Source organism: Dendropsophus ebraccatus, chromosome 5 (assembly GCF_027789765.1).
Source record: "Dendropsophus ebraccatus isolate aDenEbr1 chromosome 5, aDenEbr1.pat, whole genome shotgun sequence".
In the NCBI taxonomy this organism is placed as follows: domain Eukaryota; kingdom Metazoa; phylum Chordata; class Amphibia; order Anura; family Hylidae; genus Dendropsophus; species Dendropsophus ebraccatus.
This window is the reverse complement of record NC_091458.1, coordinates 43,855,819-43,878,414: the sequence shown is the minus strand read 5'-3', so window position 1 is coordinate 43,878,414 and position 22,596 is coordinate 43,855,819. Positions and strand designations below refer to the sequence as shown.

Below are 22,596 nucleotides of genomic sequence, written 5' to 3'. Positions count from 1 at the left end.
TCTGGCCCCCAAGGGGTTAAGGGGGATGCAATACATCCTCCCTTAACCCCTTGGGGGCCAGACTGTAAGCAGCGATCTGTAAAGATGCTGCATACTGTAAGGTGCACAACACCGCTCACAATGATGGGTGTTGTGCTCCTATTTGTGTGTTTTTTGTGTGTTTCTCCCTTTTTGTTTTTCAGATATCGGTATCCTGGGGATTACGTCGGATTCCATGGACTACGTTGATGACCAGCGTTTTTTTTTTTTTAATAAAATGGTCAATGAGGGGTGTGGGGGTGTTTTTATTTGAATAAAAAATTTTTATAACTTGTGTCTTGTCTTTATTTCTTTACTTTATAGACTCAGTAGTGGAAGCCGTCTAATAGACGGAATCCATTACTAAGTTGGGGCCTAGTGTTAGCCGGTATAAAATGGCTAACACTAACCCCCTATTATTACCCCAGTACCCAATGCCACCAGGGGTACTGGGAAGAGCCGGGTGCCAGTGGTCCCGGAGCGTCAAAATTGGCGCTCCTGGACCGGGCGGCAGCAGGCTGGTAAGATTTAGGCTGGGGAGGGCCTAAACCAATGGCTCTTCCCACCCTGGTGTTACTAGGCTGCTGTCGTTTGGTTTTTAACCCGGCTGGTTATAAAAATAGGGGGGACCCTATGCGGTTTTTTTTTTTAAATAAATAAATAAATAAATAAAAAAAAAACGCATAGGGTCCCCCCTATTTTTATAACCAGCCGGGTTAAAAACCAAACGACAGCAGCCTGGTAACACCAGGGTGGGAAGAGCCATTGGTTTAGGCCCTCCCCAGCCTAAATCTTACCAGCCTGCTGCCGCCCGTTCCAGGAGCGCCAATTTTGACGCTCCGGGACCACTGGCACCCGGCTCTTCCCAGTACCCCTGGTGGCATTGGGTACTGGGGTAATAATAGGGGGTTAGTGTTAGCCATTTTATACCGGCTAACACTAGGCCCCAACTTAGTAATGGATTCCGTCTATTAGACGGCTTCCACTACTAAGTCTATAAAGTAAAGAAATAAAGACAAGACACAAGTTAAAAAAAATTTTTATTCAAATAAAAACACCCCCACACCCCTCATTGACCATTTTATTAAAAAAATAAATAAAAAAACGCTGGTCATCGACGTAGTCCACGGAATCCGACGTAATCCCCAGGATACCGATATCTGAAAAACAAAAAGGGAGAAACACACAAAAAACACACAAACAGGAGCACAACACCCATCATTGTGAGCGGTGTTGTGCTCCTTACAGTATGCAGCATCTTTACAGATCGCTGCTTACAGTCTGGCCCCCAAGGGGTTAAGGGAGGATGTATTGCATCCCCCTTAACCCCTTGGGGGCCAGACTGATGTCAGACTGCACCCATCCCAGCAAGGAAGGGGTTAACTGACCCCCCCTTCCTTGCTGGGAGGGGTGCAGTGCTGGGGAGGGGGTGGGGAGAGCTCTATACTCACCCCGATGTGTCCTCTTCGCTGGTCCGCAGCACAATGAAGTCACTGTACTGCGGACCCGCTAATTATATGTGCGCTGAGCCGATCAGCCAATCAGCTGAGCGCACATATAATTCTAAATGTTTCTTCTAACATAATTAGAAGAAACATTTGATGTTTTCATTAAAGTAAAGTGATGCTTAGTACAGAAAGCTCTATTGCCGGCAATATGAATTAACGGCTTATGGAGCTTCCTGTACTAGTTAATAAAACACATTTTCGATGAAATAAATTCAGTTTCGTTGTTCAATAATTTAATTCTAACGAATCCATCATTTTGCAATTAAATATACTGTCAAAAAATAAATATATATATAAATATACATTTATTTATATATATATTTATTTTAACAGTATATTTAATTGCAAAATGATGGATTAGTTTAAATTTAATTATTGAACAACGAAAGGCACTTTATTACAATGAAAATGTGTTTTATTATTTTAATAGATTAACCATGAGAGACATCGGCATTAGTGCAGAGGATCGCAAACCCCGGTAATAGCAATTCATGTAAACTGTGTTCCCTGCTTTCCCAGATGCATCCAGAGGTGTTTGCATCACTTTCTTAAGATTTTATTTGTTATTTTTAGTTGAACCAGATTTCCAAGTAAATGACCGTATGTTTTGAGCCGCATGTCTATTTTTTCACACGGCCGTAGTTTCATCTGCACATTTACAGCCGCATAAAAAATACAGCCGCACAGTTACATAGTGTGAACCTAGCCTTAGGGTGGATAATGTAGCTGTAACTTACTGGGAAATATTTAAGTATGACTTCAAAATTCACAAAACCAACGGTGGTCCATCCGATCAACGTCACAATGGAAATGCTGATTATAAAAGGGACAAAGTAACCACTTATTTTATCTGCCAACTGCTGGATTGGTGCCTATAAAATGACAATGAAAGAGATCTGGGTAAAGTGACATGAGACCACAACAGACTTTCATGAAACCACAACATATTTGGTTGTTACCTTGGACATCTGAGCCTCTTCTACCAACTTTACAATTTGTGCCAGGGTGGTGTCAGAGCCCACATGAGTTGCTTCTACCAGGACTGATCCATGAGCATTTATGGATCCAGCAATGACCATGCTTCCTGGCTTCTTCCTGACCGGCATAGGCTCACCTGGTAGACAAACAGGGACATACAGAAAGTGACTTACATATCAAGCAAATTGGTGGTCATTTCTTCATATACAGTATGCTAACTAACTTCCCAAGTGATTGCTTTCAACCATCTTGAAAATATAAGAAATATACAGTAAGTATAAAATAAACTACAGATCTGTGAGATGCTCATAATCCGTACATACATCCTTGGACTAAGCTGTTATCCACTCTTGACCTTCCTATTTTGACCCTGTTCAAGATTTTGCTTACATTTGCAGTATATGCCGGGAAAAGCTTCCAGCATCTACTTTATATGAAGGCTGCATTGGATGCCAAATGGCATAGGGCATGTGCACACAGGCATGATCTACACCATGTGTGTAGTTGCATTGCAAGCAGCACATAGGTGGACATTTATGCAGCCAGCATTGTCTTCTTTCTGCATGGCTCCCTGTCAGTAGAAGCAGGGATCTGGAGGGTTAAAGCGACTCTGTACCCACAATCTGACCCCCCCAAACCACTTGTCCCTTCACATAGCTGCTTTTAATCCAAGATCTGTCCTGGGGTCCGTTCGGCAGGTGATGCAGTTACTGTCCTAAAAAACAACTTTCAAACTTGCAGCCCTGTGCCAAACGGCCGTGGCATAGAGTGTCACCTTGCACTGCCTCTCCATCCCTCCTCCCCACCCTCTTCATCATTAGGAATGCCCCTGGCAGGGTTTTTCCTATTCCTCTGCAGTGAAAACTGCACAGGTGCCTTAACGATCCAGCCCATGTGCAGTAGTTACACAGCTGATGAATAGGAGACAATCTGCCTGGGGCACTCCTAATGATGAAGAGGGCGAGGAGGAGGGATGGAGAGGTTGTGCCAGCCTAATGCATAGTCACTCTAGGCCACGGCCGTTTGGCACAGGGCTGCAAGTTTAAAAGTTGTTTTTTAGGACAATAACTGTATCACCTGCCGAACAGACCCCTGGACAGATCTTGGATTAAAAGTAGCTATCTGAAGGTACAAGCGGTTTGGGGGGGTCATATTGTAGGTACAGAGTCGCTTTAAAGTAAAGCAGAAATTATGCATCATGCATTTTCTTACTGGACCAGCAGTATAGAATAGTGTAGTTTACTATGCTATGCCACACAATTTTATGTAGAGTATACTGACATATAGCGGCCAGACTGGGCCCAAAAGTGCACTCTTTGGGCTTCTGTCACCGGAAGGCCATGAACACATATAGAATGTACATTAGGGGCTCTCCCAGTCTACATGCTAAATGTAAATAAAAATCTAATGTGAACAGCCTGTAAAATGTATGCAACATGTGCCATGTAATGGGTATGTATATACAGGATGGGATTGGCATAAAACAGCTGATCCCAGGGAAGAATGCAAACACCATGGTAATTGTAATATGAGTGCATGCAGATTTTTTTTGTAAATTGTAGCTTGGCAATACCCCTAGAGATTGATGTATAAAGTGGATGCCCTATACATATGCATTTCTAGGCTCTGTTCAGGTCCCCCCTCCCTCCTCTCTCTCATTCACTGCTCATTATCAGGAAATTGTGTCTTGTTACATCAGTCGGGCCCTGTCTGTTCTATGGAGAGGGGAGGGGGGAGGAGTGAAGAGGGAGTTTAGTCGGCAGCAGAGAGCAGAGAACTAAGGATTACACAGCGGGAGCTTAGTGAAAGCCTCTATTCAGAGGTCAGTGCTGACTGTCAGAGGAGATAGCCCAGTGATGTAGCTGTAAATTAACTCTTTGTTGTCCTGTTTTGGTGCCTCATCTCCCTCCACTCCTCCCCTCTCCATAGAAAACCATGAAGACAGGGGGGAGAGCTTCAAACTGCCTTTTCATTATAAAAATGCATTTTTCAGCAAATAAACCCAATTACAAAGTTTCTTAAAATCGCTTGTACTAATGATTTCTGCAAAAAAAATAATAATAATAATTAAACAACAGTGACACTTTAACCATGGATGTCTTAGGGACCCTAAGTAACATGTGACAAGCACAGTTTTTCAGCACTCCCTTCCTACACATTTGGGGGGGGTGTTCACCATTAAGCTTCTTTGTTATGATATCTAATAATGAAAAGCCAAATATAAATGTAGAAACCTGTGATGAGAGACTCATCTGCCATAGATGTCCCTTCTATAACTTTCCCATCCACAGGAAACTTGCCCCCAGGTACAACTTTCACAATATCCCCTCTCTGCACCAGCTCCACCGCCACCTGTTCTTCCCTGGAATAAGCAGAAAAATATGTGAACACAATATAACTTGTCTTCATTGATGCTTTAATAATCTACAATTCCATCTGCAACATCTATGGACAGCTGTGCTATATGAAACCTGTGTGCCTCCATGGCCAAACATAGTTTGTTCTAGAGCCTCCTTTCAAATGAAATGAAACTTTACATGTGTGAATATAATGATGATATATTTATCTATCTATCTCTTATCTATCTATCTATCTATATGTGAATATAATGATGATATATATAAGTGATTACAATTCTAGAGCGAAATGATTAATAGCTTTTGGCTTCTAGTAACTTTTTAAAACCTGTAGTAATTTTAATGGGGAAAATTATGTTAAATAATATTTAACAGTTATACAACTTGCCGGCGTGCCAGATGTTGGTAGAGGCTAGATCAGGGGTAGGGAACCTTGGCTCTTCAGCTGTTGCAAAACTACAACTTCCATCATAGTTTGGCTGTCCAGGCATGATGGGAGTTGTAGTTTCGCAACAGCTGGAGAGCCAAGGTTCCCTACCCCTGGGCTATATGATACTTCTAAATATTCCTATACTGTATACAAGTGCCATGCATTACCTCACCACTGAGTGATTAGGTCCCAGTGTCACCACTGTCGCCTCTGTAGCTTGCAGGGATATCAGCTTGGCGAGAGCTTCTGATGTTTTACTCTATGAGAGAATGACAATACTGCTTTATAGTGCCATGGTATAATAATACAACTGTATCCTGGTTATACTAGAAAGATTTCCCCTTATTAATATTGCCATGATTCTGGAATTTATTTCCTAATATCTAAAGTACACCTGCGTATACACTGAGTGACCACTGTCTTTTAGAATCGGAGCTTCACTTTATGGAAACCTGTAAGCCTGAGGTGCAGCATAAAATCATGTTTTCATTGGATCGGTTTCAGTGTGACTCCACATTAGAAAGGAAAGTAAGTGATCTGGGCGACTTCCCATGGTTGTTGGCACTAGACCCACAATGGACATGATTTCACAAACTGCAGACCTCATGGGGATTTGTTGAGCAACAGTGTCAAGGGTATACAGAGAAGATGTGATCATAGATAAACATCCAGCCAAAGGGCATCCTGTGGACTTACCAACCCTGTCAACAAAAGGGGCAGAGGGAAATGTCAGGAATCATTGTGATGGATGAATGAACAGTTGGTAGGTCATGTAATGATGTGGGGCTGCCCTGGATTCTCTGATGCCTATGGATGGATGTCTCACAGTGAATGTCCCAGCAGGTACATCGCCTTAAGATCTTCACATCAATAGACTGGCGCCGGCATGGGGATGCTGGTGCCACAGTCCTCTTTTTGAACCGTGGCCCACTTCCTACGCACATCGCTGGTCTATTCCCAGTCACCGGCCCAGCCTGATGCACTGGAATGTGATGAAACCCCTCCCATTGATTCTAATAAAGTCAAAGAGGGGAGGGCAGATGGCTGTTCAAAAAAAAGTACCCCAGCACCGGCATCGCCACACTGGTGCCGGTCTATTGATGGAAAAATCTTAAAGTGATGTACCCTGCTGGTACATTCGCTTTAAGGCCCCCTTTACATCTTCAATAGCTGACAACAATCCATCTGTTATGTCTCCCACCCGCTGCCTATCCTCCCCATACACAGGAACGGCCAAGTGTTCCCTATGGGGAATGAAGGGGTAAGCTGCAGCAAGAGCTCTCTAGCTGCAGCTTATCTCTCTCTAAATAAAAGGGGGTGACCATGATTTTTCAGCACGGCCAATCCCTAGCACCACTGACATCATCTGGCGGCAGTTGTTCTAGACGGCCCCATATACCTTGTACTGGCAGCTGAATCCGCCACAATTGGCAGGTTCGGCTGACATTAGTCTAAGGTGTATGCAGACCTTTAGACAGTAGGGATTATAAGCGTTGTGGTCAACCAGGTTCATCTCTTCCTGGTAGCTGGATACCCTATGGCAGAGGGACACTTTCAGCAGGGCAGTGTGCACTATGCCATAAGGGTTGTATAGTTATGGATTGGTTCTAGGAACATGACAGTGAGTTGTCCTTGTTTTTCCGGCCTTACTCCTATACAGCATACCTGAGATGTGGTAGAACGGCCATGTAGAACAGTTCTGAACAAACTGAATCCAAAAGGGCCATTTTTATTTTTTGTTTTAAAGATTTTTGATCTGCAATTGAATTCCATAAAGAAACCTTGGACCAGAGATAGACAGGGGGAGTGATGTTTCCATTTCCACTTTCACGCCCTAATGGTGTGATATACAGTAAATTACAGAAAACATGAAATCTTTCGCAATCCCTGCTATGATGCAAAGCTAAAAAAAAGACCAGATTACAGGTGAGGATTAGACTGCGCATAATACGTAAACCGATATATATCAGCTTATGGGATTCAGTGTAATGGGGACATCATTATCCTGCCAACTAAAGTATTGCCCTATTTCACAGCTATGAGTCTATGCTGACAACACACACAGTGGTAAGGGTTAAACTTTCTCCAGGGATGACCCAGGATCTAAGAGATTTCCTGGAGAGCCCCAGAGGGACCAATCTGGCACAATTACCTTTGCTATGTGTTCCAGCCATCTCCCCAGAGCGATGAACATGAACAACATGGGGGGTGTATCGAAGAACGTCTCCGGGCTCTGCTCAGCCTTCTCCACAATGGCCACAGCCAGGATGACCACAGAGTAAATATAGGCGATGGTGGTGGCCAGGACAATGAGTACATCCATATTTGCTGCTTTGTGCTTCAAAGACTTGTAAGCCTGGATATAGAAGTACCATCCTCCAAAGGACTGTGAAACAGAAGAGATACAGTGTAAGTGACTGCAGAGATGTATTGATAGTAAGGGCTCATGTACCCCTGCACATAAGGGGTAATGAGGATATGCCCAGAATACATCTGTATGTGTGGAGTTCGTACATATGAGGGAGCATTTCAAGATGTTGTTCTGAAATGCGTATGAAATCAGAGGCATATATCGGTGTATATAGGCGTATGACATCACAGCCATATATAGGTGTACTAGAAGCCTTATGCACCTCTAGGCTAGGTTCACACTACGTATATGTCCGGCCGCATATTTTTCGCGGCCGGACATATACGTATGAAACTACGGCCGGGACTTTACGCAAGTTGCGGCCGGATACGTACGGACCGCGAACTTACGCCCGTACGCCCGTCCGGAAATAATGGTTTGGTTAATTTTTTACGGCGCCGCATACGATCCGGGCGTAAGTTCGTACGTAGTGTGAACTGTGCGCCCGTAGATCGTATACTTTCCATTGTACGCAAACTACGTAAGTTTCCGGCCGCTTATTCACGGAACGCGCTACGGCAGGAAACTTATGTAGTGTGAACGAAGCCCCATTCTGTAGAAAACAGGACCATAACATGATTTGTAACATAACATGATTTGTAATTTTTTTTTTAAATCTCAAGTCTTCCAGTACAGCTGCTGCATGTCCTGCAGGAAGTGGTGTATTCTTTCCAGCCTGACACAGTGCTCTCTGCTGCCACCTCTGTCCATGTCAGGAACTGTCCAGAGCAGTAGCAAATCCCCATAGAAAAGCTTTGGACAGTTTCTGTCAGAAATAGAGGTAGCAACAGGGATCGCTGTGTTTGGGTGGGTTCATACTGAGGCATTCTCGCAGATAATGTCCACGGAATTCCGCTGTCTGTCCGCGCGCCTTTCCGCTGGCTCCATAGACACAATTCTATGGGCCGGCGTATTCCGCTATCCGCCGAAAGAAGTGACATGTCACTGTGGCGGATAGCGGAATACGCCGGCCCATAGAATGGTGTCTATGGAGCCGGTGGAAAGGTGCGCGGGCAGACAGTGGAATTCTGCGGACTTTATTTGTGAGAATTCCTCAGTATGAACCCACCCTAAGACTGAAAAGAATACACCACTTCCTGCAGGACATACAGCAGCTGATAGGTAAGATTTTTAAATCGAAGTAAATTACAAATCTTAATAACTTTCTGACACCTGTTCATTTGAAAGATTTTTTTTTTTTTGCCGGAGTGCCCGTTTAATTGGGTTATCCAGGATTAGAAAAAGCACAGCAATTTTCTTGCAAAAACAGCACCACCCCTGTCCTCAGGTTGTGTGTGGTATTACAATTCAGCTCCATTCACTTCAGTAAAAATGAGCTGCATGCCCACACTGAGGACAGGAGTGCTGCTGTTCTGTTTTTCTAAGCTTGGATACCCACCTATAATACAGAAATCATTAATTAATTCACCCCTCGCTACCAGTCTAGTAGATAGTAAGTGCTTTTATTTTTTTTTTATTTTTTAGTATTTTTCATTTTGGGCCCCTATGGAGCTGAGCAGGTTGCACAGTATAACCGTCTTGGGTCCATGACTACAGGCCACCAGGAAAATACCTTACATTGGGAGAAAAACAAAGGAACAATAGGCAAGGAAATCTGCTGACCAGACTATACTTTGTTTGCATTATATTTCCTAGCAAGAAGTGTGCATTTCCATTGTTATTACAGAACATGAAGCTAGCTTGTGATAAGAGTAACATACCATCACGTTGATACACAGATGTCAACTCTGCACCACTAAATCATATAGATTCTGTACTTATATGGCAACAATGTCATCATAAAATGGATATACTGTAAATATATACATATAAAGATCCCTGCAGAAAATGTCCTGCTGAACCTGAGAGAATACATCCCATTGTGTTATATTACAGCATATATTATCGCACTGCAACATATGTAAGCTGTTATCATGGCGTGTAAAGGAAAGGCAAACATCATATGACTGCGGAGGATATTGGAGACTGGTAATCTGAGTCATACGCAAATGTATAACACCAGATAGGCTAAGGAATTTTATATTCACTGGAATGATTTTATATATTAAATAATAATATATAAAAAAACATGTAAATTAAATATATTTTTTATAAAAACTGGATAATTTTTGTGCTTGCGCCATTTAGGACGCAGGATCAGGAATGTGATCATTTATTAGTTTGGTCGATTCTACATGCGGCAATAGCCTATCCTGTGGGACAAGGGTGCAATAGTTTTCGCTGCAGCGAACAGACTTGCCATTGAGGTAGATATTGAAGAGGCTGTTGCACTTGCACAAGCACTGCTGTATCTTTAACAGCAAAACATTGGGGGTGCTGGGAGTTGGCCCAATCTAATATTGACACATCAGCTATTTTTGCCGAATGCATAACCCCTTTTAACTACAGTGGTACCTTGGTTTAAGAGTAACTTGGATTGAGAGAGTTTTGCAAGAAGAGCTCAGAGTTTTTCAAAATTGTAACTTGGTTTAAAAGCATTCCATTGGTTCCCTATACTGGGTGGGAGGGGAGTGGGGGAGGGCAGGCTCTCCATAGCGCGGTCTACAGCCCTGTACTCTGACCCAGGAAGTCTCCCTCACTTTCCAAATCATAGCAGATCCACTTCAGGCTGGGGCTTGCATTAGGGGGCAGGACGGTGAAGATAATATCTTCATAGCTGTAACCCCTCTCTTCCTGGATAGAGAGTACTGCTATACTGTGCTCGCCCTATACCCTACTCATTCCTTCATGCTCCCTGCAGTCTCTGTCAGCCCTTGTGTTTCCCATCCTCACCATTCCTGCTATAATGTGCCTGCACTTACACTCAGCTATACACACTGCTGTATAGAAAAGTTTTTGTCACTATTCTTCTGCACAGCTGCACAGTTCTGTGATTCTTACTTCCCGATTGGTCCGTGCTGAACACACACTCCTTCCCCAGTGCTGTCATGTGACCACACGGCCCTCAGACAGCAGCCCTACTTCTCTATTCTAGCCTGTTGTACTATGCTACTGCATTATGGGGATCTGCAGCTCCATCCTGTATCTACAAACTGCTGCTGTTTTTTTCATTCTTATGCACTTACTATACATTATACTCCACATGCTGATTGCTATACTGTACAGTAACTTATTATGTGACATATCCAGCTTTCTCAATGTTTGTTTCATTTGTTTTACATGTTATTCAGAATTTTTTAAAAATCATTATTTTTGGGGTGTGGAACCATTTGTATGCATTTCAATGATTTCTTATGGGAAACTTTAATTTAGTTTGCTGGGTTCACACTACGTATATTTCAGTCAGTATTGTGGTCCTCATATTGCAACCAAAACCAGGAATGGATTAAAAACGCAGAAAGGATCTGTTCACACAATGGTGAAATTGAGTGGATGGCCGCCATATAACAGTAAATAACGGCCATTATTTCAATATAACAGCCGTTGTTTTAAAATAACAGCAAATATTTTCCATTAAATGGCGGCCATCCACTCAATTTCAACATTGTGTGAACAGATCCTTTCTGTGTTTTCAATCCACTCCTGGTTTTGGTTGCAATATGAGGACCACAATACTGACTGAAATATACGTAGTGTGAACCCAGCTAAGAGTGGATTTGGATAACAAGCACTGTCCCAGAAGGAATTATGCTCGTAATCCAAGGCACCACTGTACCTTAATAATAACTCAGAAACCCCTGAACATACCTGGACTAATGTGCAAAGTATAAAGAATAGGAGATTCATTATAGATAAACCAGGGATGATGGTTTTGTCCAGTGCCGATCCATGGTGTTTATCGTTGATAAATAGCATGTAGATCATGATGCAGATGACAGGGATCCCGAAGATGAGGCTAAACAGGAAGGACTTTCTCCATCTGGAATTTAAGGTACATTACAAATTAATATTCAAGAAGCAAGGAATTGGCTTTATACAGAGATGCTTTCATTCACCATTTTAACTCAGTAACAGGATCAGAGGCTGCAGTGACATCACTGCTCCATATCACTGCTTAGATGAGACTGAAGCATGTCCTAAAGGGTTAAAACAGGAATACATTAATATATCTATATTTATAAGTAAATGTAGAGAGTGGTCGGCACCACAAATACAGTTTCGGAGTACACAATAATATTATGGAAACGATCCACAAGTTTGGTAGGGTGCTGCCAAGAAAGCTCAGGAGTAGAATTGAAATAATCAAGAAAAAGATGGAGCACTCACTGCATAGTAGCTTCCTTTATTTCATGCTCGGTGCTCAGGTAGGGAGGGAGGACGGATGGTACGGGGGCGAGTATTGAGTACGTGCCCCTCGTACCATTCGTCCTCCCTCCCTAGCTGAGCACCAAGCATTAAAAAAAAAAGAAGCTACTATGTGGTGAGTGCTCCGTCTTTTTCTTTTTCTCCTACTTCCAGTGAGGGAGGATATGAAGCTCCTGGACTTCAGTGCAAAATCTGTTATAGTTTTTTTTACCTTTTTCTTTTCTTTATCTATTCTACATTCCTTTTATTTAACCCTTTTTTTGTCATTAGTTTCAACATACATGATTAAGGAGAGAACAGAGTGGAAAAGGGGATCAGCTTTCATCCACAGATAAAGAAGCAATAAATAAATAAATCAACAAAAAAACAGCCTCCCTAGCTTCCCTTCCCTTCCAAGCTCCTATAACAATATAACAAGGTCCCAGGTCACCACAACAGTGTATCACAAAAAAAGTAAAACTTTAGTAAATAGATGCAAACTTCTTTATGCTTTCAAAAGTCTTAGGACATATGCCCATGTTCTGTAAAATACAGACCCTACAGACAGGTAAGCCCTGTAGTAGACTCTTTAGCTGTCCGGCATCATGTATTAATATTATGCCGGGAGCAGAGAAAGTGTTTCAACCTTCACAGCATTGTAATGACACAACTGCGCGGCAGGAAAAAATTCACTACAAGTCTTCCCCGTCTGTGTGTTCCATGTTATACGGGATGTGGGAATAAGCCCTAATGCTAAACCATGCAATACCTACCAACCTGTAGTACCAAAGTAATCCACTAGAAACTAATGTGTTGTAAAGACAAGGCCAATGTTTGTCTATACAATTAGACAAATTGCAGTTATTGAACAGATGGCCCTTTAGCCTTTGTGTCTAGACGTTGTATTTCTTACATACAGGTGAAGCCTTATTTTTTTTAATTATTTTTAGTCAAACTGTTTATAACTCTGTGATTAACCGGCAATAATCAATGATTATACAGTTATCTATACACCTACTGTCTTATTTCTTCTTTATGGTCCAGGTTGTTCAATGAGAGATCCCTTTTAGGTAGCTCAGCTCTAAAACCAATCCCCTGTTAAGAAAAAAAGGGGGTGTTGTCAAAAGAGCATATGAGGTTCCAGTAGCTACTTTATTTTATTAAAGTGTCACTGTTGTTATAACTTTCAAAATCTAAATCAACAGTAGATGTGATATAAAGCAAGTTAGCAATTTACATTCATTATTTTTACTTATCATGGAAAAAATGTCACATCCTGTTTTCTGACTTTTTTTTCTCAAAGCGTCAGAAAACAGGAAGTCCTGTGTTTCCCAGGCCATTTGAGCGGTGTTTAGTCTGTTTTTTTTTAAACCAGCACAAGTCAGAAAATCTGCCTTCAGGAGACTGGACCTGGATTTCTGGTAAGTATAGCTTTGTTTTACAGCATGGTAACAACAAAAAATAATGAATGTATATTGCAAACTTGCTTTACATCACATCTGCTGTTAATTTAGATTTTGAAATTTATGACAACAGGTACACTTTAAAGAGAACATACCACTAGGCTCATCGCTATGGGCTTTTTACATCAACAGGCTGGAGCGGGGATGCCACCACGGTCTTTTTTTTTAACCACTGCCCTGTCCCCGTGCATGGTGCCAGTCTATTCCCAAGCACCAGCCAGGCATGAAGCACCAGCCAGTGTGACAAAACCCCCTCCCCTATTCTAATTTGCTGGTATACCCTTTAAAATTCCTAAATATTTGCATAGAAATCACAGTTCACAAATCCCTTAACTTTACCTCAATGACTTGTATGATGTCTCGAGGTCCAACAACTTCAGGATCAAACTTGACTTGAGCTTTGCAGGTGGCAAGAGCCACAGAGGCTTGTAGAATACCTGGCATTCTCATCAGTCGTGATTCAATATTGTGGACACAAGAGGCGCATGTCATCCCTGTAATCTGCGGAGAGCCAAGACATTGAGGTAGAAATGCAGAGAATATTACACCTCACCTAACTTCCTTACGGCTAGATATGACTCCCTAAAACTAGAGATGTCCTTATGTGCCAACTCAAGTAGATGACTGGAAATAAAGGTCAGATCAACCCCCCCGTACACATCCTTATATATCAAGATAACACTAAAGGTTGCCATACATGTAAACAGAATTGTTAGCTTTAGACTACATTCAAACGTTCAGTAGTTTTTCAGGACTGTATATGATGTCTGCAATTGTCTGCAATCTTTATCGGGAAAAAACTGGCCGAAATACTTCCATATTGCATCCGTAATCTGTATTTTTTTGTAGCTCAGCAAAGAAGGGGAAGGTTTTTGTCGATCTGTTAAACACGGATTACTGATCTGTAAAACTTCGGACAGTGTGAACAGCCCAAAAGAAATCAATGGGCCCTAAATTTGTCCATAATTACGGATCCACAATTACAGACAAACTTACAGAATGTAGCCTATATCTAGAAAAGCTGTTGTTGAAAAAAATTCACACAATCTTCCATATATCCAGTTAAAAACCTTATGGACGGCTTTACTAATGAATGCTTTGTCCTCCAATGAGTACTGTCTATACAAACTCTGACCACATTTTGTTCTACCTGTGTAGTGTAAATTCATATCTGCATTGTTGTTCTGGTTTATAATCAAATGCAATGCCGCATCCATCACCCAACAACCCCACTGGCTTATAATAAGGTCTGTCCTGTTCTTTTGTTGTTTCCAATATGTTGGCAGAAAGAATATCTACTCTTCCTATCAAACCTGACAGAATCTAAGCTTTTGATGCAGCTGTGAACCTTAGAAAAGTAAGTATCAAGTCTACACTGTAAATATATACTCACCACCAGCTCAACGCTGCCATGTGTCGCCGTACAGTCTTCCAAAACAACAGCCCCAAAACCCAGGTTTTCAACAAGTTGTGCAATCTCGGTTGGTTCAATCTGGTCTGCTATGTATTTGACCTCTGCTTTTCCAGACATCAGTGCAACAAGAACAGAAATAATACCTGCAGAGGGACATGTGATGAATAAATGATAGAAAAAAAAGTGTTCAGAAAAGATAGTTCAGAGATTCCACCACCAATAACTATGTCACCCTATATAAGCTTGTGAAAACTATACTAACATGGCAATCTCTGGCTACTACTGAACATATAGCGCACATTATGTACAGGTGTTACGATACGGCTGATGTTCTACTTTAAGGCTAGGTTCACACACAGTATTTTTGCTCAGTATTTTTCAACCAAAGCCAGGAGTGGATTTCTGTTTTTTTTTTTTAAAACAACAGACATCGTTTTGAAATAACGGCCGTTATTTGCCACTAAATTACAGCCATCCACTCAATTTCAATAGTGTGTGAACATAGCCTTTCTGAGTATTTAATCCATTACTAGTTTTGGTTGCAAAAAACTAAGCAAAAATACTGTGTGTGAACATAGCCTAAGGTAGCGACTAATTAACCATTTTATATTCATTGGTTATCCCCATGTTCCCAACCGAGGAATCAGAACTGTATGTGGCTCTCTGGTACCTACATGATATTGCACCCTTATAGCTTAAGCAATACCAAAATATTACCAGAGCCGGGTAATTGTATCAAAACCGTATCAATGGCAAATAACATGAGAATAAAGGTCATGAGGCTCGACCATATGTAGGTAAAATTCATTGATGACCTCTATGAAACAGAGCTGGAGGCAGATAGCTCCATACTTTATGTAGAGGACATGTGATGTTACAGCAGCCCAGCTCCCATTGCAGTGAATGGGAGCTGATCTGCAGTTACCCAGGATGGCCACTATACAATGTGTGGAGCTGTCTGCTTCTTGCCTAATGTGGCCCTGGCTCACAGCTGATGAATAGGGAGTGCTGGGTGTCAGAACCCCACTGATCTAATATTGATGGCTTATCCTGAGGATTTTTTCGAGAAAACCCCTATAACATATCCTCCCTTTTTAATGCCCAGCATGGCTGAACATCACATGAGACCTTTATTAACAAAACTAAAATACTAAATTGTAACACAAAGCAGATACCATCTTTCTTCTTCAGGTTTCTCTCAATGTTGGAGACACATGAGGCGCACGTCATGCCGGTGACTTGTAAGATGCATTTCTGGGGTTTAGTATTTTCCAACAGAGGGATGTCCGGGTGAGTTTTCTGAGGGAGATCATCCACAATGTAATCGTGATGCAATTTTTTTTTCTTGACTGTCTCTGGAGACTTTTGCTTTACTTCACATACTGTGAAACTCGGATGATTACTTCTGGTAGTCAGTAAGGAATCTACAAGAACACAGAATATCATTAATAGCTGTCACACAAAAAAAATCTCAAAAAGTTCATCAATACTTGGTGCTGTCAATCACTGAGTAGGACCACCCACATGACTACTTAGCCCAGAATGAGCAGAATGTTACACTTGCTCTATAGAAAATACAGTAGATGAAGCTCACAGCTCAGCCTCCCCCTCCCTGTAGAATGACCTATACAAAGCTTGTACAGAATGCCCAGTAACGTTTCCCATTCATGCCAATTGGACATAACCTGTCTACTGTTGTCTATGTCCATGGGGCTTACTGTAAAGCATATATCTAAAAGTACAGTCAAAACCAGCTGCCCCCCATGAAAATTACCGAAAATAGAAGCAGATAACAGAAAATAGATAAAAAGAACGTCTTGGTATCTGTTTCTAGTCAAAATCTAGGTGATACATGTCCATGCTCTTCACAAATTACAAAATATTGCCAATATAATATTACAGCAATGAAAAACACATACCAGAAGTAAGAGTAGCGTCAAAGCCCATGTCTTCTATAGCTGCTCTTAACTCCTCAGAGTTGGTTTCTGTGTGGTTATAGAGAATTGTCCCCATCCCTTCAGGTAATGACACTGATATGGATTGTACTCCTTTCCTTTGAGAGATTGTGTTCTCAATGGTTGACACGCAAGACCCACAAGTCATTCCTCCAATACTGATTGATGCTGTCCTGGTGGTGTTTCTTAGGTTTTGTTGGGTGGGTGAATGAGGGGATGAGTTTGATCTTAATGCAGGACTCATTTCATTATCTACGGGTAGGGTAACCTTAAAATGTCCTGGTGGAAGTGCTTCAATTGTCTCTTTTATGGTCACTAGGCACGTAACGCCCTCGATAAAAGATATTGCGGCATTTTTGTTCTCAAGAGAGACTTTAATACTCTGAACACCAGGGAGTTCAGAGACAGAACTCTCTATATTGTACACACATGATTTACAATGCATTCCCTCTATCTGAATGGTTCTCGCCTTCGTGTTGCCTGTAGCTCCAATACTTACGAGCTTGGGTTCTGTTGAAATACTTTGTAAAGGTTCAATGTTAATTATTCCAAGCTTGGATGGATCTGGCTTACTTTTGACAGAAGCCACAAAGCCCATATCATCAATGTGTTTTTGGAGGTCTTCTGGCTGGATGTACTGTGGGCAGTATACAATTGCTGCTTCTTGATTTGCAAGTGAAACCTTGATTTTTTCTACCCCTTGAATTTTACCAATTTTTCCCTCAATCGTATTGACACAAGACTGGCAAGTCATTCCCTCTACCCTGATTTTTACCAAATCCTCTTTAGTATGGATTCCTTGTAGAGATGGTGAAAGTTCTTGGCACTCTTGTACGTGAGCATCAAAACCCATATCTTCGATTTCCTCACAGATCTTCTGAGGGGTTATTTCAGAAGTTATGTAACATACTGTAGCCTTCCCTTGATCAAGGTAAACCTTTATGCTGACCACGTTTGGTATTTTTGAGATCCTTCCTTCAATAGACTGGACGCACGACTGGCAGGTCATACCTATAATTCCCACCACAACCAAACTAATGTCATGATTTGAGTCGGTAAGGTCACTGAGGCTACCTTCATAGCCTCTGTTGTCAAAAGCAAATCTTGGTTTTCTCTGTGACGCTGTATGATTTGTCTTGAGAAGGCCATAGCTTTCAGAAGTCTAGGAAGAAAATTTCAATAGACTATTAAAATTGCAAAATCTTGTGCAAATGTGAACAGAACTTTATCAGTATATCTATAAACAAGGTGCTTAAACTACTTATTCATAGATTTAACGCTGTTTATAATATAAATTTGTTTGTAATAAGTTTCTATGACATGAACTGGACTGTTTGTCTGTAGCACATCCTGACTTACACCCTGAAGTTGCAGAAAATCCTCACTTCCTGGTCCACGGCTCCTCTGTCCTCCCTCTCCCTTCTGAGACAGAGACCACATGATCTCTGTCTCTTCTGTTGCCAGGCAAGCTGCTGTAACACCTCATCTGTAACGGCCTCTCCTGAGTAGTATAGGGGAAAGGAGACACTGTTGTCTCCATCTCTCTTTCTCTAATCTATCTATGTAGATGAATAGATAGGTAGACAGACAGAAAGATAGATAGATAGATAGATAGATAGATAGATAATGTGCTTACTGTGCAAAGCTGAAGCAGATTGAGCCAATGGTGGGCAGATACTACAAGACAGGGGAGGGTACCCAGAAGCTCTAAGGTGCAATGTATGCCGGGAAATGTAGTTTCCTGGCCGGGTGCCATGATGTAAAACTGGGTTCAATAGTAAAAGTTTGAATCTGGGGCAAGGTAGACAAGTGGGAATCGGTAAGTACACCTATATGTTTTTTGTGCATTTTATTTTTTATGGGATCCCAATAGGAGTTCCCCTTTTAATAATTCAATTCTGATAATGAAATACTAAGTAACTGGGTACATGATGGTAGTAATACTGTAATGCCACACCTCAGTCATAGGAAATACTTGAGATATAAGAAAATAATTCTGATGACATTGGAATTATACACTAATTTAGATTTGGAATCTCATCTTTTGCTTTACTGCAGAAAAACAAAGAACTGAGTGGTGAAATGACAGCTATGTAACAGCCGAGGATGGAAGAGGATTAAAATTTACATGATATTTACACATAGACAGAAACCAGGTGCCAGTCCTGATGCCCCAGCAATTTTAATAACCACACCTTCCGTATTTGTTGTGTATGGTATTCTAGATTATTCTATATTAAACCTAAAGGGTTTTTCCAATTAAAACTTACTTGTCCCCTATCAATAGGAACAGGGACAAGTAAGAAATCACGGGAGGTCCAAACTCCGTGCCTCCCAGCGATCTCCAGATCAGCCTCCAGCTCCTTTGTTTTGAATACAGCTGCGGGGACAGCAAGTGGTCCATGGCTCTATTCATTCTCTATGGAGCTGCCAGCAAGAACCGAGTGCTGTACACGGTTCTCTCTATGGAGAATACATAGAGATGTAGGTCATGTGGCAACGCAGAGGCAGGACCCCAAACCCCCACCACCACCACCACGATCTCTTACTTGTCCCCTATTCTGTGTATAGGAAAACCCCTTTAAGAGGATATGTTCACATCTGATGAGTTATATTTTGGGGTATACACCAGCAAGTGAAGAGAAAAGCGTGCCCACATATATCATAGTGTACCCCTGTTGGATGCATTGATTTTAATAGACTGCATGTAGTCCAGTTCTTTGGAATGACCCATTGTTTCACAAGTGTTTGTAAAGGTAGAATGCATTGTAAGGGGCTGGGGACAGTAACTGATGGTTTCTTCTTTAGGCCTCATGCTCACATCCACAAAGGACCCATTGATTTTAATGTGGTCATCCGATTTGATAAAAGATATGTTTTTGACCAGATCCGTTCTGCAAAAAAAAGTAGGACCTGCACTTATATGGCCCCAGTCGAAGTCAATGGGTCAGTTTAAAACAGACAACATAGGGATGCACTATCTATGTGCTGTCCGTTTTTACTGAAGCATAGTCGAGAAACTTCTAGGCAAGCTCCTCCCAGTGGCCCTCCCATTAATTTTTGTACATCCGAAATAAAGGATGCAAGATGGATGGTTTCGCCAGGACATCAATAATATCTGAGGTCCCAGAAGAAAAGCTGATGTGTGGATGAAGCCTTAAGGCCGTTCACACTACGGAAACATCGCAGAAAATTCAGGGAGCACAGAGAGCAGAGGCGTGCGTGCCCTCCCATTTAAACAGAAGGCAGGATTTTGGCGCCTATTTTGTATTGTGAACGGGCCCTTACAGTTCCAGCTTTGTGTCCATGCCCACGCCATTTATTATTATACTAATATTATATTGTTTGGTCGGGTACTGGAGGTCAATAGTTTCAACAAGGAAATAGTAAGTAATGGGACACATGACGGTAGTAATAACGCCTTAATATTTACATATTTTAAATTAATGTCCTTGAGAAAATACTTCTGGACTTTGGAATCATACACTAATCTGCATTTGGAATCTCATCTATTGCTTCACACAACAAAATAAAGAACTGAGTGATGAAATGACAGCTATATAATAGCTGAGGATCGAAGGGGATTAAAATTTTGATGGTATTTGCACATAGACGGAAACCAGGTGCCAGCACTGTTGCCCAGCCATTCTAATACCCACACCTTCCTTATTTGTTCTGTTGTTTGCAGTATCCTAGATTATTTTTTGTTAGGCTGGGTTCACACTACGTTTTTTTCATCCGTTTTTGCAAAAAATAGATGTAAAACTGATGCATTTGTGTGCATTCGTTTTGATCTGTTTCTTCCATTGACTTCTATCATATAAAAAAGAGGATCAATATGCATCCGGTTTTTTTTAACGTACACAAAAATAAGGTAAAGTATGTTTTTGTGTACGTTAAAAAAACTGATGTGTTTTGATCCTTTTATTTTTATAAAGGAAATCAAGAAAAACGTATTAAAAGATGAACACAAATGCATCCATTTTTCCATCTGATTTTTTGCAAAAACAGATGAAAAAAATTAATTGCAAACTTGTTCACATCTGATGAGTTATATTTTGCGTTGTACATTGGCAAGTGGGGAGAATGGCATGCTGGCATATAACACAGTCTACCGTCCGCTGGATCTGGCTCTATATAAATGCATAAATTAAGGAAATAATTGAATTAGTGGACTCTCTTTGTTTACAAGCAGAGGATTCTGAGTTCCCTACAGAATAGAAGCAGTATTTAGTCTGTTTTCTGCGCAGAGACATATATTAATATAAAAGACATAATAACATTTAATTAGGGAACTGCTGACATGGCAATTCTGGAATAAGCTGTAGCTTGAACATCACTTTATTAAGAATATGGAAAAAACTATGACGCCTCTTACACTTTAGAAGATATTAAAGATGTATAGTATTAATTGGCTCCTGAGAGACTGTGGTGAATACGTGTATATGTTTCATCCCCTTTGGGATTGTGCAAGTTTGGCTGTGATAAATAATGACATTATAGAGCACCATGTTATTTGGAGTGTAGCCTAGCCTACAAGATAAAGTGCTCCATCTCAGTGTCAGAAGAAGCGTAAGGATGTCCTTAATACATTAACGCTATCTATATTGCTGGCAAAGTTATAATCCCTACTCTAGAAAGCAGCACCGCACGTGATTTGGATAAATAATCGGCACAACAAATGTAAAACATTAACGCGTCCTTGTCATTCTCAAAATCTTTTGACATGTTGCAGAGACAAGTCAAAAGTTTTGATCTGTCGGTGTCTGAACTCAGTGTCTGAACTCAGCAAAATGTAGGGACAGCCCATGGAGTCATATCCATGGGGCACCCGCAATCACGGACGTGAGGCCAATACAGTCAGAGGCTGTCCCTGTCGCTTATGTTGAATTCAGCTGTCTGTATGATGTGTATCGGACTCTCTCAACCGTTCGCCAATAGATGACCTGGTTTGCCCTGGTGGGACCTAGAAACCCCACTCCACAAAACGCTACCGTTATTCCGAACAAGTTGTGTTTTCTTTGCAGGAAATTTTGTCATCAGTTTAATCACAATCAGTTTTTTTTTAGTAATTGAAATCAAAGTTAAGGGTATAAACCTACACATCCACACAGTGGCCAATGCCTGCACGATTCTGCCAGTATGATGTCAACCATACTGTCACACTGTACCCTAAGGATAAGACAATGGATTGTACAACTAATGCAAACTTAAATCAATTTGTCATCAGTTTGAATCACTGCAAAGGAAAGATACCATAAAAAAACATTAAGGGTGCGTTCACACCTACAGGATCTGCAGCAGATTTGATGCTGTGTTCAGTTATTTAAATGAAATCTGCTGTAGAAAATCAGCTGCAGATCCTGTAGGTGTGAACGCACCATAAAGGGGAAATATCAGCAGGTTAGACAATTCTAACCTGCTAATAGCCTGCTATAGAACCGGGCACGCTGAGGAGGAAGGTATGTGTCTTACTTCCTCCTCTGCACCGATCCTGTGCTGTTAGTCAGGGTAAACTCCACTCTGGAGCACCATTAAAAGCACTGCTAGTTAATCCAGCTCACCCCTTCCATTGATTATCATTAGAGGGGATGGGCAAATTGACGCAGCAGTCCTTCTAATGCTGCTCCGTAGCGGAGTATAATTCAACTAACAGCATGGGACCGATGCAGAGGAGGAAGGTAAGACAAATACCTTCCACTTCATCGCCCCCAGCGCTATAGCAGGCTATCAGCCGGTTATATTCCCCTTTAACAAAACCTCTGGGTAAGGCTACATTCACACAATCAGTAGTTTTTTTAGGACTGTATATTATGTC

General features: G+C 41.4%; 1 protein-coding gene across 2 annotated transcripts in view; it reads right to left on the bottom strand.

Annotated features, from left to right (window-relative positions):
• Positions 1 to 22,596, bottom strand: part of ATP7B (ATPase copper transporting beta) — a 52,866-nt gene that overhangs the window by 9,225 nt on the left and 21,045 nt on the right. For both annotated transcript variants that reach the window (XM_069969976.1, XM_069969975.1), the window contains 11 exons: positions 16,743 to 17,940; positions 15,999 to 16,247; positions 14,803 to 14,966; positions 13,749 to 13,910; positions 12,965 to 13,041; positions 11,410 to 11,581; positions 7,444 to 7,677; positions 5,459 to 5,550; positions 4,739 to 4,866; positions 2,486 to 2,640; positions 2,264 to 2,398 (listed from right to left, as the gene is read on the bottom strand). In XM_069969976.1, coding sequence (XP_069826077.1) covers positions 2,264 to 2,398; positions 2,486 to 2,640; positions 4,739 to 4,866; positions 5,459 to 5,550; positions 7,444 to 7,677; positions 11,410 to 11,581; positions 12,965 to 13,041; positions 13,749 to 13,910; positions 14,803 to 14,966; positions 15,999 to 16,247; positions 16,743 to 17,940 — 2,766 coding nt within the window. The remainder of the gene's footprint in view (positions 1 to 2,263; positions 2,399 to 2,485; positions 2,641 to 4,738; positions 4,867 to 5,458; positions 5,551 to 7,443; positions 7,678 to 11,409; positions 11,582 to 12,964; positions 13,042 to 13,748; positions 13,911 to 14,802; positions 14,967 to 15,998; positions 16,248 to 16,742; positions 17,941 to 22,596) is intronic.